General features: G+C 37.9%; 1 protein-coding gene across 1 annotated transcript; it reads right to left on the bottom strand.

The window, feature by feature from the left end:
• Nucleotides 1–7,910: 7,910 nt before the first annotated feature.
• Nucleotides 7,911–10,805, bottom strand: bmp15 (bone morphogenetic protein 15). The gene is made up of 2 exons (XM_084403357.1): nt 10,335–10,805; nt 7,911–9,475 (listed from the first exon to the last, which is right to left on the bottom strand). Exons 1-2 carry the CDS (start codon nt 10,678–10,680, stop codon nt 8,667–8,669), a joined length of 1,155 nt encoding a protein of 384 aa, XP_084259483.1. The 5' UTR covers nt 10,681–10,805; the 3' UTR covers nt 7,911–8,666.
• Nucleotides 10,806–14,311: the final 3,506 nt, after the last annotated feature.

Below are 14,311 nucleotides of genomic sequence, written 5' to 3'. Positions count from 1 at the left end.
TTTATTTTTTGAGAAATACCGTTTTCTTTTTCCATCGGTTTGGTGTGTCATCTAACGGTAACGGTACCCATTAGACTTACTGACCATCAGTTTAAATTGTTTATCCTTCGATTGTGAGAACATTTGAATATCAATTCAATTTAAATTAAATAAATACATTTAATTAAATAAGTTGATGGAAGCATTACACATGAACCTCAGCATCCGTTGCTGTAGAGACGGAGCCAGTCCGCTTTGCGATTGGGTGATTTCTTCAGTGATTTCTCATTGCGCTCAGACCACCGTCCAGGTAACGTTAAGTGAGGTTCATAAGTAATGATCACGTTTTGCTTAAATGTTATAAATTATGCCTTTCTTTGTCATTAGACTCACATGGTTTACATTTTAGGGCTACGAATTAAAGCCCGACCAATGGTTTCCTCGTCATCAGTAAAAAAAAACCAAAAAAAAAACCACTCTGGTGAAATTAGGCTTGCTAAATGGTTAGCTAATTATTTTCTAGACGATGTAATTTTCTCTCGAACGTCATTGTAATGTGTCAGTAATAACAATATCACTTGGCCTAACGTTACTGCACATAAATCTTTAAAAACATTATTTTTCTATTCATTTATCTTACGAACACGAATCAATAGATTAAAAATATTATTATCAATAGATGATTCACGAACACGAATCAGTAGATTAAATTTCATGACTATGTCACAAACTGCCATGAGACTGGGTTCTGTTTCTTATGAACACTGGGAAAAAAAAGGGGTTCATTTTATTTTGATGGTCCCTTTAACACATTCTGTTGACTATAAGTATGTTTGCACCTACATGTCTACTAACTCTCATTAAAGTGTTAATAGAGTATTAGTAGACTGATAGGGTTAGGGTTAGAATAAGTTGACATGTAGTTGCAAAGTTACTTATAGTCAGTAGAATACCTGTTGGGGGAGCATTACAATAAAGAACAGATATTAAGCAGACAGTCTACTAATACTCTAATGGAGTTAGTTGACATGTAGTTGCAAAGTTACTTATCGTCAACAGAATGTTCAAAAGGGACCATCAAAATATAGTGTGACCACAAAATACTTTTGCATAGATTTAGAAGTTTTAAATGCAAGTGAAATCACTTTACATCGATTTGATAAACAAACCTTGAGGGTGTTTGTTTTTTTGGAGATAATCCGTACTCCATGCACAACAATAGACCATTCTATCATTTGAAAAAGATAAGAAACTAAATTCCTTTCACCAGTAGCCTTAAGAAGACTTTTAGGAGTTCAACTTCAGGAGAAGAACTGTATATATCCTTTCCCTTAACAATAATATCTCTTTCTGAATCAAATGATGACAATTCATCAGGGTGTTCCCTCAGTGCTTTAGGGTCAAGAACCCTGTCCCCATTTGATTTGTTTGTATGTTTTGGCACTTGGTCAAACGATGTTAGACCAAGTACACCATCCCACCGGGAACTGAAACAATTATCAGCTGCCAATGAGGAGAAAAGGGCCTCAGCAGATTCATCCAGTTTTATTCCATCCAGTGTACCTGCACTTCGCAAAACATCTCTGTGTAATAAAGGAGCCTTAATTGTGACTCATTTAGTTCAAACTTCTGTTCCTCAGTGACAAAATGAGTTGATATAATTGGGGGTGAGATGCTTTGTTGATGTTCTTCCTAATTGATAATATCCTGTTTTTATAGGCAAGCTGGACCTTTGACTTTTCTGATTAACCTGACCAAGAGTTGTGCACTTCTCTGATCAACATGTCGAGTAACCTACAGTTTGTTGCTTTTGCATGATTTTTAGGACTGGATGAATCTTAAACTGGACATAACTCAACATAAAGGATGTCACGGGTGGTTGCAGGAAGGCAATAGTCTGGCTATCACCAGACCAAGCTCAATCTTTTAAGATTGAACATTGGTCTGGGGAGTCTGCTATGTATTTTCTACTGCACAAGAGGCGTGATCAATGGGCATAGTTCAAATGACTCTGTACACAATTGGATAGTCCTTCAACCAATCAGACCAACGATCTGGGTGAAGTACTTTGCAGAGCGACGCGAAAACTCCAGGCAGGAAATGTGTAACCAAACGTGTTGAATCGAGTGATTTTTGCAGGTTATTTAAAAAAAAAAAAAAAACTCCGTCGAGAGGTTAAAAGGAATTGGACAGAGCCGCAATTGCTTTGGATTCGGATTGGATTAAACCCGCCAAAAGCGGGTTTATAAGGACAGGTGGATAAGCCAGTTTGTGATTGGTTCCCGCAAATTTGTAAAGGAAGCAGCAGAGATAAATGTACAGGTTTCCAGCCTGAGCTGCAGGGCGAAATCAAATCGCCGGCAGATCAGGCTGGGTTTACCCAGTCTAGGAAGGCAGATGAAGATTAAGTTCCGTAATTTAACATGTAATTTAATGAAGATAACACGAAGGGTAAACAGAGAGGCAGGGCAACACACGCTAAAATCAGACCGAACAATGACAGACTGTGAAGGGAGAACTTAAATAGTGATTAAAACAAGATGATTTATGACGTGCACCTGAACAGAATGAACTAATAATGAAGAGCGGGAAAACTGAACAAAGGAACACATGATGAAAATGAAAACAAACTAAAAGTTCATCATAATGAAACTAAGCTGAACATAATGGTGACAGAACGCCCCCTCCCAGTAGGCACAACCTTGTGCCCTAGTAGCAGAGGTGAGGGAGGGAGGGTGTGAGGGAGGGATGGAGGGGGCTTTGGAGGTGGACGAGCAGGTGGCGAAGGAGTGGTGACATGAGACGTGGGACATGAGGAACCCGGTGCAGCCATAGGCACTGGGAGTAGCTGACAGCCCACAAGTCCGTTGCAGAAGTGCAGTGACAACTGACCAAGGGGGAGCCAGCAGGACGAGAGAACCCGGTGGGAGGAGCTAAGACAGAGCCGACAGGTCGACAGGCCGAGATGGAGCGAAGAGATCCGAGGCCAGAGTCGAAGCTGCAGAATCCTCTCGCACTGACGCTGCTGGTGGTAACACGACCTGCGGCACGACGTCATAGCAGAGCTTCCGCGGAGATGGCACAGGGCTGTTGACATCGAATAGTTCATAGTTTATACAGTCAATGGTACTTTTCCAAAACAGCAATGATGAAGGTATCGGGTTGGATTGGGTAGGAGTCAATAATTCCTCATTGAAGTCAATCAGCCAGTCCTCATCATCCGTAGTCACGACTCCCTCGTCCGCTGATGTCGTTCACACCCCTGGTCATACTCACGATGGAGCTCCATTTCCGGGGCGAGGGTCAGCTCGAGGAGATCTTTGCGCTAAAGGAGAAAGATTCTGAGAAAATGGCATTTTCGGCCTGCTTATATAGACGGGTAGCCCCGCCCATTTTGGCGGGCTGAAGCGCCAGAGGTTTGTGCAGTTGCACATAAGCGATTAAATCAGGCTTCTGCATTTTCGGAGGAAAGGAGTTTCCCCATAGCGTCAGCTAAAGACTGAAGCAATGCGAATGAACCGTATCAATAAGGGAAGCTACCACTGTGCATCTTCCTTTATTTCATTGGAGACCTTTAGACAGAGCTGCTAATTGTTCCTCTGATATCTTGATTGTTTTCTGTGGTTGTGATTAGTTCTACCATTGGGCCTTAGTTCAGTTAGGACATTTAAGTAGCTTTTAGTGTGCCTTAGAAAAAACTAAAAACATTACTAATGTGAATATTGATACTGTGCAAGACAATGACACTGGCATATCTTAAAATATAGTAAGTTACTTTCAGTTTAGACAGCTCAAACATGCATTTTAGTTTGTGACTAAGTGAAATCGGCCAAATGTTTTAGTTTATAGTTATAGTTTTATTATGTACTGTTGGGCTTGCTATGTTTGTTCTATGAATTACCACCTTGTTCCACTTGTCGAGTCTATCTAAACAATTAAAAGTTAAAAGTCAAAATAGTTTTGTCTAGGAGCTGTAAATAACTCACACAGGGATTAATATGCCCATCAAACTGCAGAATAAAAATCACTAAATATAGAGCATTTTTTCCCAATATGTTGTCAAATAAAAATGTTAGATATATGTATTTGATGTATGGTTCAGCTGGAATACCTGTTGTATGTTAATTGTTGTCTAAAGATGCCATTATATTACTGTAAAAGCCATTAGTCTTTAGGTTGATTATGAGTACTGGACATTTACTCATACATCAAAAAAAAAAAAAATTTTATTTGTTACTGAGACATGGCTTAATGCTGGTGAAATGACTTCTCTCTCTGAACTTTCTCCTCCTGGTTGCAGTTTTTTTTAGTACCCCTAGGTCTGTTGGCCGTGGCGGGGGTCTTGCAGTTGTTTTTAAAGACAAGTTTAAGTGTTGACTTTTACCTTCTGAGTCCTATTGCATTTTTGAATCTCAGTTAATTACGCTGAATTCTTTTAAATCTGTCTTATGTGTTTTGATTTATAGACGCCCAAACTTTCATGGGGATTTTATACAGGAGCTTTCTGAATTTTTATCTGGAATTGTCCCCTCTTTTGACAATATTAAAATTTTGGGGGATTTCAATATACATGTGTGCTGCTGCCCTTCAAAGCCCCTGGTCAAAGAATTTTTTAATTTATTAGAGTTATTTGATTTTCTACAATGTGTTTCTGGTCCAACTCATGAACGTGGTCATACGCCTGACCTTGTATTATCTCTGGGATTCTCTGTTGGCAGTGTGAAGATTGCTGATACTGTTTTTTCTGTTCATAAAACAGTTCTAACTTTCCTTGTGGTGCGCTGGGTAATATTGTTTCTGCCTCTGTTTCATCTCGCATATTCAATCCATGCACAGCTAGTAGATTTTCAGCTGTTTTTGAGGTCTCTCCTTTATTTTCATTGATCGATTTCCCCCTCTCCCTGTATGGGTTTAGAAGAGTTGGTCGACCAGTTTAACTCTTCTTGCAGCAGCTTAATGATATAATTGCTCATTTGAAGCCTGCCAGGTCTCCTGGTGATGTGTTTCCTTCTTCTCTGTTTAAGCAGGTACTTGATTCCATTGGCCCAAGCATTCTGTCTATTATGAATATTAGTTTGTCATCTGGTGTTGTTCCGGTTAGTTTTAAGCATGCGGTTATTCAGCCCCTTCTCAAAAAAAACCCCTGGCTTAGACCCCTTTGACGAGAGTAATTTTCATCCCATTTCGAAATTGCCTTTTATATCTAAGATACTGCATGGAAAAAATTGTGAATGCACAGCTTAAGGACTTTTTAATGAGGAATAACATTTTCGATAGATTCCAGTCAGGTTTTAGAGCTGGTCATAGTACAGAGTCTGCTCTTTTGAGGGTGTCTAATGACATCCTACGAGGTGGTGATTCTGGAAACCGTGTTGTTCTACTTTTGTTAGATCTTACAGCGGGATTTGATACAGTTGATCATAATATTCTTATTGATCGTCTTAGGGATCAGGTTGGTATTCTGGCCATAGCCCTGAAATGGGCTATTTGAAGGATAGGACTTTTTCAGTCAGATTAGGGGATTATTCTTCTACTGTTGTGTGTGGGGTTCCACAGGGCTCTATACTGGGACCAATTTTATTTTCCCTTTATATGCTCCCTCTAGGTTCTATTTTTGAAAAATGTGGGATTCAGTATCATCTGTATGCGGATGATTCTCAAATTTATTTACCACTGAAACATGGGCATAAATGTGCCATTCAGTCTCTCCATGGATGTTTGACCGAGGTTAAGTGCTGGCTGGCGAATAACTTTCTCCAATTAAATGAGGATAAGACCGAGATGATTTTATTTGGAAATAAGGGGTGTGTGGAGGATGACTGCCTGGGGTTGTTTCCTGGGAAAAAACTGTCTAGCGTGAAAAACCTTGGTGTCATTTTTGACTCTGAGCTTAAATTTGACCGGCAAATCAATGCTGTTGTTAAGAATAGTTTTTTCCATCTTAGATCGATATCTAAATTGAAATCGATCCTCTCTTTTGAAGATATGGAGAAGGTTGTTCATGCCTTTGTGTCATCCCGTTTGGATTATTGTAATGTGTATCTCGGTGTGAGTCAGGCTTCTCTCTCCCGTTTGCAGCTTGTTCAGAACTCAGCTGCCAGACTTTTAACGGGTACTAAGAAGAGAGAGCATATTACACCTGTGTTAATTAAACTACATTGGTTACCCATACGATACAGAATTCAATACAAAGCGTTGTTGTATGTTCTTAAGTCTCTGCATGGCCTAGCACCTGAGTATGTTACTGATTTAATCAGTCGCTGTCAATCCAGTAGATCTCTGCGATCAATTGATCAATTGCTCCTCATGGTTCCGCGATCCCATTTAAAATGTAAAGGTGATCAGGCATTCTCTGTTGCAGCTCCTAGGCTCTGGATTCTGGAATGACCTTCCTCTGTCTGTAAAATCTTCTCCTTCTTTGGGTGTTTTTCAGAGTGCACTTAAAACGTATTTGTTTTCTTTAGCAATTGAATATGCTTTGTAAGCTGTGTATGTCATATGTTTGTATTGTTTTTATTTTTCTCTTTTATATTTTCTGTACAGCACTTTGGTTCCACTTGTGGTGTTGAAAGTGCTCTATAAATAAAGTTGAGTTGAGTTGAGCTGAGTACTGGAAATGGAAGTGTAATCATGGAAGTGTAATCAACCAAGTGTGTATGCTACAACAACAATAATGGGTCAGATATTGATAAAAAAAAAAAAGTTTTATATAAAAAAAGACTACAAAAAGATTTTGATGCTTCTGGTTTAACAATTTACTCACATTTAATTTTTTTCTCCATTTTGGTTCAAAAGTTTGTGTCAGTAAAACTGTTTTGAAAGAAATTAATACTTTTATTCATGAGAAAATTTGATTTCTATTAATATACATTTTCTATTAAATGTATAATTTCAAATAAATGCAGTTCTCTTGAACTTTCCATTAATCATAAAATATTGAGGGGGGAAAGTGTTGTTTCTACAAATATTTTAAGCAGCACAACACATGATACAATTGTTTCTTGAGCAACAAATCAGCAAATTATATTGATTTCAGAAGGATCATGTGACACTGAAGACTGGAGTAATGTCTGCTGAAAATTCAGCTTTGCATCACATGAATACATTACATTTTAAAATATATTAAAATAGAAAACAAAATTTCAAATTGCAGCCTAGTTGAGCATAAGAGACTTTTTTCAAAAACATTAAAACAAATCTCACCGACCCCAAACCTTCAAACAGTTCTCTATTGCCTGGTTTCACAGACTAAAATGCATGTTTGAGCGGTTTCAACTGAAAGCAACTTGTACTGACATATCTTAAAATATGTCAGTGCCATTTTTGTCTTAAGTAGACGCCAGGCATGTTTATAAAAGCTGCTTAAATGTCTTAATTAACCTCTAAGGCCAACCTCTGACTTAATCAAAGCCCTGTCTGTGAAACCAGGCCTATATCTTCTCTCCACAGCAAATAAAACATACATATCTACTATGCCCAAAATGCTAAATAGAGCAATTTTTTGTTATGCTACATTCTAATACATTTCGTTTTTTCTGGTACACAATCTTACAGACTATCTACATTTCCCTGTTCGTTGGAAGATACCATATTCTGAGCATTCTATACATTATGTAAATACTGACACAAGGATTTTCAAAACATTCAAGTATTCTTCCATATCTTGTCCTGATATTGCATGGAGGTTGAACACTTGCTTAAGGTTCTAAATGAACTTTCACCCAAATTTTACACCAGACAAGCTCTATAAGATCAAAGGAGCCAGTTCAGACCAGCATTCCTGCCATCTCCATTTACTAGAGCTGAGAGAAACAGCTGGGAGAGAGCGACTCCTATTGATCAAATCTAAGAGAAATACCAAACAAAAGAGAATCAAATGACCACACAACAAGCATATTTATACGTTTGCCTTCTTTTTTTTCTTTTTTTTTACAAAATAACTACTTTATTTCAACATCTTTCAATATAACATTAAAACATTCATTTAGGTGCATGGACATTTCTCCTCTAAGAAATACATCTATGAAAGTCTCATTTATACACTTACTGCATGTCTTCACTGAGGTTGTGCAAAATTAGCCTCTGCTTATTTTCTCCACTTGCTTTCGAAGGCCATGCTCTTTGTCAAAGATGGGCAAAACCTGTGCTTTCAGAAAGAGGATACAAATGCAGCAGACGAGAAACAGCAACAACTCTATGGCCTAAGTCAACAGACAGGGCTCTTTCGTGCCTCATTTTTCTCCTCCATTTTCCTTTTTTCAGTACAGTGTCTTCCATAAAGTGCCAAAATTCTCCTATTTCATTCCCCCTCCATAAATACATTACAAAAGATGTCACATTAATACATAGCAGACAGAAAAAAAGAACATACATAGAGAAGAATAAGCAGAAAAGAAATATTACATGATAGTCACTCATTCACCAATCAGAATCCAGTTATTCATACCTAGATCCCTAAAAAGTCTGTACTCTGAGAGGTGAGACTGAATTGATCACTCTCCATAATTCAAGCCTAACACAAACCTCGCTGTGTGAATGTTCTTAGTAATGCGCAAGCAATGGCAACAGGCAAATCAAACCCAATATAACCATTCCTTTCGGCTGAGTTCTTCAATTGTGCTAGTTCAAATTCACATTGTCCTTTAGCAACATTCAGTTATTTTCTCGATCTGACCCCAAGCCCAAAGTCATCTGCAGGTGCAGGAGTCTGCAATCATATCTTCATATTCTTTATAAACTATGTTTCCATCCTTCTCCATCATCAACACGCTGATAGGTTTGTATTTATAAGGAACGCAAGAGGGCATCGGGATATCTGACACACCAAGCTCGCTGATCAAAGTCTGCATGATTGCGTGGTTGGGCGAATTGTAGCCGTAATGCAGGATACGAGGGCAGTCTCCCATACAGTAACGAGGGTTGTACTTGTGGGGTGCAATGATCCAATGGTCCCATCCCAAATCTTTGAAGGTCACGTGGAAGGAGTGCAGCTTGCACTGGTTTTTGGCCACGCTGTTCGACCCTTGCTTGTAGTTGGGGATGTCAGAGACGATGTTCCCAGGCTCCTGAGACCGGCGGGTCCTGGGGCGGGAAAGGGGCGTGAAGTACTTCCCCCATTCCACAGGTTGCTTGTTCTCCTCCAAGAAGAGCAGTAAAACAGGAGCTCGAAGATGGTGTTGGGGTGGGAAGCATTTTCGATGTGTAATGGACCTGGCATTCTTTGGTTGAGTGCATCGATAATGAGCTAAGAGGGATACCTGGCCATCTTTTGACTCAGACACATGGTTTGTGACATCCGATTCGGTCCACAGGCTTCGAGGACGCATAGCGACATAGTCACCTTCAGGAAGATCTTGAAGAGACGTGACCCTTGCCTCACATATAAAAGGATGACGGGATGACACAGGAGACCTCAGGTGCATAAAAGACGCCTTCACCAGTTTGTCCAACAAGAGGTTTTTCAGTTCATATTTCACTGTGTAGTTATACTGAAGGTCTAGTCCAGTAGGATTTACAGATAGGAGAGAGAAAATGAAAATAAATAATCAGACAATGGGCCTAGATTTCAAAAATACAAATCTAATAGTTATTATAATACTTTAAGGGCTAATGTGCACAACACACTCTTAAAAATAAAGGTTCCAGCAGGGTTTTTTGTTTCCCCACAGAAATGCCATGTAAGAACCATTCAGTGAACAGTTCTTAAAATAATCATTTTTATTCTTACACTCTTAAAATTAAAGTTTCCAAAGCAATGCCATAAAAGAACCATTTTTGGTTAATCAAAGAACCTTTCTGAGAACCATGTTTTTCTTATTAAGAACACTTTCAAAACCTAAAGAACCCTTTTCCACAATAAAGAACCTATTGTGAAATGGAAAGGTTCCATAAATGTTTACTGAAGATCTTCATAGAACATTAGATGCCAATAAAGAACTTTTTAAAGTGATAGTTCACCAAAAAATTTAAACTTTGCCATTATTTAGGCCTACTCACCATTTTCTACAATGGAAATCAATGGATGTCGTCAATTTTTTTTTTTTAAATATCTTCTTTTGTGTTCAACAGAAGAGAGAAACTCATATAGGTTTGGAACAACTTGAGAGTGTGTAAGTAATGACAAAATTAAAACAAATTGGTGAACTATCCCTTTAAGAGTGTAGTGTGAATGTTTCAATCTTTAAAAAAAAAAAAACTTTTCACTATAAAGAACCTTGCAATGGAAGGTTCCATTGATGGTAAATGTTCTTCATTGAACAATAGATGTCAATTTTATTTTTAAGGGTGCAAATAAGGACAAAGGCATGTCTAGATGTACTTAATGGACGTGTGTGAGATAAGATAGAGTGCTTTACCATTTGAGGTTGGGAGAAAGTGCTTTTCAGTGGTGGACGGTTTGAGCAACCTTATAGTGTTGGACCCAAATAACTTGAGCTGCTTTGGTCGTCCATCTGCATCCGCCGCTATCCTGTATAGACTTAACATCAGACGCATACCTTCATCTTCAGTTTGGCTTTCTAGGAGAGGTTTAAAATAAGTGTTCCTCTGTTTTGGGTGTCGATTTCGACGAACTTCTCTGCTGGCGACGCCAAAATGTGACGGATAAGACATGTTTCCGGCCACGCGCGTAGATATGTGCAGCACAAACAAACACGACAGTACGCAAAGTCTCAGACAGTTGTGACAGCTGGTAGCCTTCATGTTCAGCCCCTCGTACAGACGAGTGCCACCTGGAAGGCTACCATCGTCTAAGACAATCAGCGGGCGGAATTCAACCTAAACATCACCTGACGATGACAAACTTTTTGGTGCACCTCTAATCGTGTGACGTCATGCTCAATCACCTATCAAACTTCAAGTTGCGTGTCATTTACACAAAAGGTGTTTACTAAATTTCAATCCTGTTGTTGAAAAAACAAAAGGGAAATTAAATCAATGGCTTATTATGAGAGATCTACTTGACTTTTATTACAATTATTATGATATAAACAATTATTATGAATGAATTCATATGAAAATGGTGGCCTACATTTTTTGGATTTTGAAACGTTAAATAATACATTTAAAGTTAATTGGCTTAGTCAGGTTGTTTGAAATCCTTACTCCATTTAGAACTTTATCCCTTCCCATATGCTTGCTAACGTTGGTAATATACATTTTCTTCTTAATTTTAATTATAACATTGACAAAATACCAGTCAAATTATCAGAATTTCATCGCCAGGCCTTTTTATCATGGTCCTTGATTTTCAAGCACAACTTTTTAGTGCATTACTGTAAAAACCAAGCTAATCAGTACACTACTGTAATTATTTTTATTTGTACTAAATATAAATTAGATTTCATAATTTTGATTTATAATACATTTTATTTTTATGCTACATAAGTACTACTGACATACAAATCAATTAGAGAAAATTATTACAAAATAAAAAAAAATATTTATTTAAAACATTTCATATATAGCACAAAATAAACAGTCTGCCAATGCTGGAAATGATGTGTTACATTTTAAACATTAATGGGTGAGTTTAAGGACAACGTTTTTTGTGTTCATTTTAACTCATTCATTGTGTTAATGATTTTATCAAAGTAAATATGTTAGAGGTTAGCATAAAGTAAATTAATAAATTAACACATTATGTGCTGTCCTTCACTGCACACATTGTTAAAAAACATACATAAAATCCTAAACAAACCGTTAGCATTTGACAAAATGAACGCAGAGTCATTGGTTGTTTAGCTTATACAATTATTATAATGAAATATCATCCATTACATTCATAAAACGGCAGAATATAAATAAATTTTTAAGCAGTCAAAAAGGAAATGACAGGACAGTTCACAGTTCTTTTCACAATACATGACACATAACCTTCAAAATAATTTCACTTATTTCCAAAGAATTGTTGGATTCATGTACACTGGTGGCCAGAAGAAGAATTTAAGTGTCTTAATGTTTTTGGAAGAAGTCTCTTTGATGCTCAATAAACATTTCTTATTAGTATCAATGTCTGACTGTCTCCATCTTTTCCACAGCATAGGAGAAAAAGTAATCATCAAAATAATCTTTAAAAAGCCAACACAATGTTTTTGTCCACCTTTGCGAATAAATGACCTTTTCCAAAGATTTACATTTTGTGAACATGGAATTTTGCCTTTAAAAAATTAAATATATTATATAAACCTGACTGTGCCTGTCTCTATAATTCTCCAAAATCTAAATAAAGACATTGCAAATTTTAAGAGTTTTAACTGCTTTTTGCTTCATAGAAAATCGAATTGAGTCAATATAAAGCTCCATTTATTTCTTAAATTATATAAAACAGGGTTTTTTACTGGAAAATTTACATTTCTATAATTCTCCAAAAGACCAAATTATAGATGTTTCCAAAACAACACAAATTAGCCATAATGGTCTTACAAATGGGCAGTTCCAGGGCAACTGTCACAAAAAGTGCAATTAAAATCAATATCGCTTTTAAATTTGAACAAGTAATGTTCAACTGGGTACATTTTATGAATAATTTTGAATAATACCTCCTTAACTTTGTTTGTAATTAAATACTGATTAGGTGTAAGCCAAACCTTTTTCCACATAATATTCTCTGTCAATTGATTCCAGAATGAGTAAATATAAGGCAAAGACACATTGTTTCTTTGAAATAACGCTCTTATTGATCTGTTTTGTGAGTTAGGGGGAAAACAAATATACACTGTTAGACTTTTCTATAATTTCTACAGTTATTTACTTTAAATCACCCAGTATTATACTTATATATTAGTATTGTAAAAGCAACCGCATATCAACCAACTGCTCAAAGTGTTCTGACAACCATATGCATGAAAACCAGAAAGAAGAGTCCATGCAGCAACCACATAAAACAGGTTAACAACTGTGCAAAAACCTTAGCAAACGCATGTCAACACACAAGAAACCACCTAAAACATCCTGGCGACAACCAAGAAGCAAAGTAGGAAAACACTAAAAGAACAACCATCTCAATGCACTGACAACCACAGAAAACATACCAACACTCAGAGTGTGCAGAACACTCACTGTACAAAATAAAACTTACTCCACAAACTGTGAACTTATTCTATACAGTATTTACATTCGTAGGTCCCACTATGTGATACTCTGGGCTCCATGTGACACTGTGATGACTCAGTGTCTGGGCTTCTTTCTTCGGGGTTCCTCGGGCAGGGGCTCTTCACTGATGTCCACATGGATTTGCGGAGCGAAGCTTCTTCTGCTGGGTGTGGAGAAGCTCTCAGTGATGAGGAAACGTCTATCGGGCTGCTCCGTCTCCACCAGTGAAGGGCAGTTGAGTGTCTCCCACAGCTGCTGCTTGATTGTCAGGCCCAGCTCAAGACTGTAGGGACGGTGCCGACCATAGCGAGTCTTCATCGTGTGCTCCGCCACAGAACGGTAAATGTCCTGGTAGCCATGCACACTGGAGCCATGGATGGAGACAGGCTCTTCCTGCTGACATGTGTCCACTGAAGAGACTGAGGCTGCTGGACGGATTTCGGGAAGGACAGCAGCGTTCTTCAGGTAGCGCTCCTCCAAACCGCTGGGACTTTGAGCTTCCGCAGAGATGCAGCTGTAAGTGTGACCCAACCTGATTACAGCTGCCAGATGTGAAAGCTCACAGGGGTCTGGAGTGGAAGAGAATCCCCTCGGGTGTGTGGGAAGAGCCCTGGTTCTTCTCGGGTGACGCTGCTCCATGATCATAATTCAAGAATAACTTTACAAATTGGACAAATTTCAGAAATTTAGCAAATTGTAGAGTTGTGAGAACAGGCTTCAAGGCTTCAGGGACAGTTGTGCTGATTTCAAATATCAACATGAACTGACATAGAATGTTGATGTGCTGTTGCTTATGTCTAGCTGTGTTTCTTTTCCGCCTCCCACTGGACATTTAGGTACTAAACATAGATAGGTACTGCACTATGTTTACTTTCGATTTCGCTCAGTGAATGCAGTCAAGAACAACGGGCACGCCGTTTCTATCGGCTATTGATTCTAGGGCTGGGTATTGACACAAATTTCACAATTCGATTCGATTTCGATTCACAAGCTTGCAATTCGATTCGATTTCGATTCCGATTCGATTCGATTCAATATTGATTATTTTGGATATCAGGTACAATACATGGCAAATTTTCTCAAGAAAAACAAATCTCTTAACTAATGCTGTAAACTATGGGAGTCATGCAGTTGTAGGCTAGGCTTCATTAGCCAACTATAATATTGAAGGTAAATTAACTGATTTGTATACAAACACTTAAATTACTTTTATTTATTTTTATAATAATAAAGTTATAAA

The sequence above is a fragment of the Rutilus rutilus genome, assembly GCF_951802725.1.
Source record: "Rutilus rutilus genome assembly, chromosome: 3".
Taxonomy (NCBI): domain Eukaryota; kingdom Metazoa; phylum Chordata; class Actinopteri; order Cypriniformes; family Leuciscidae; genus Rutilus; species Rutilus rutilus.
The sequence above is the reverse complement of the archived record's forward strand: the minus strand, read 5'-3'. Positions and strand labels throughout refer to the sequence as shown.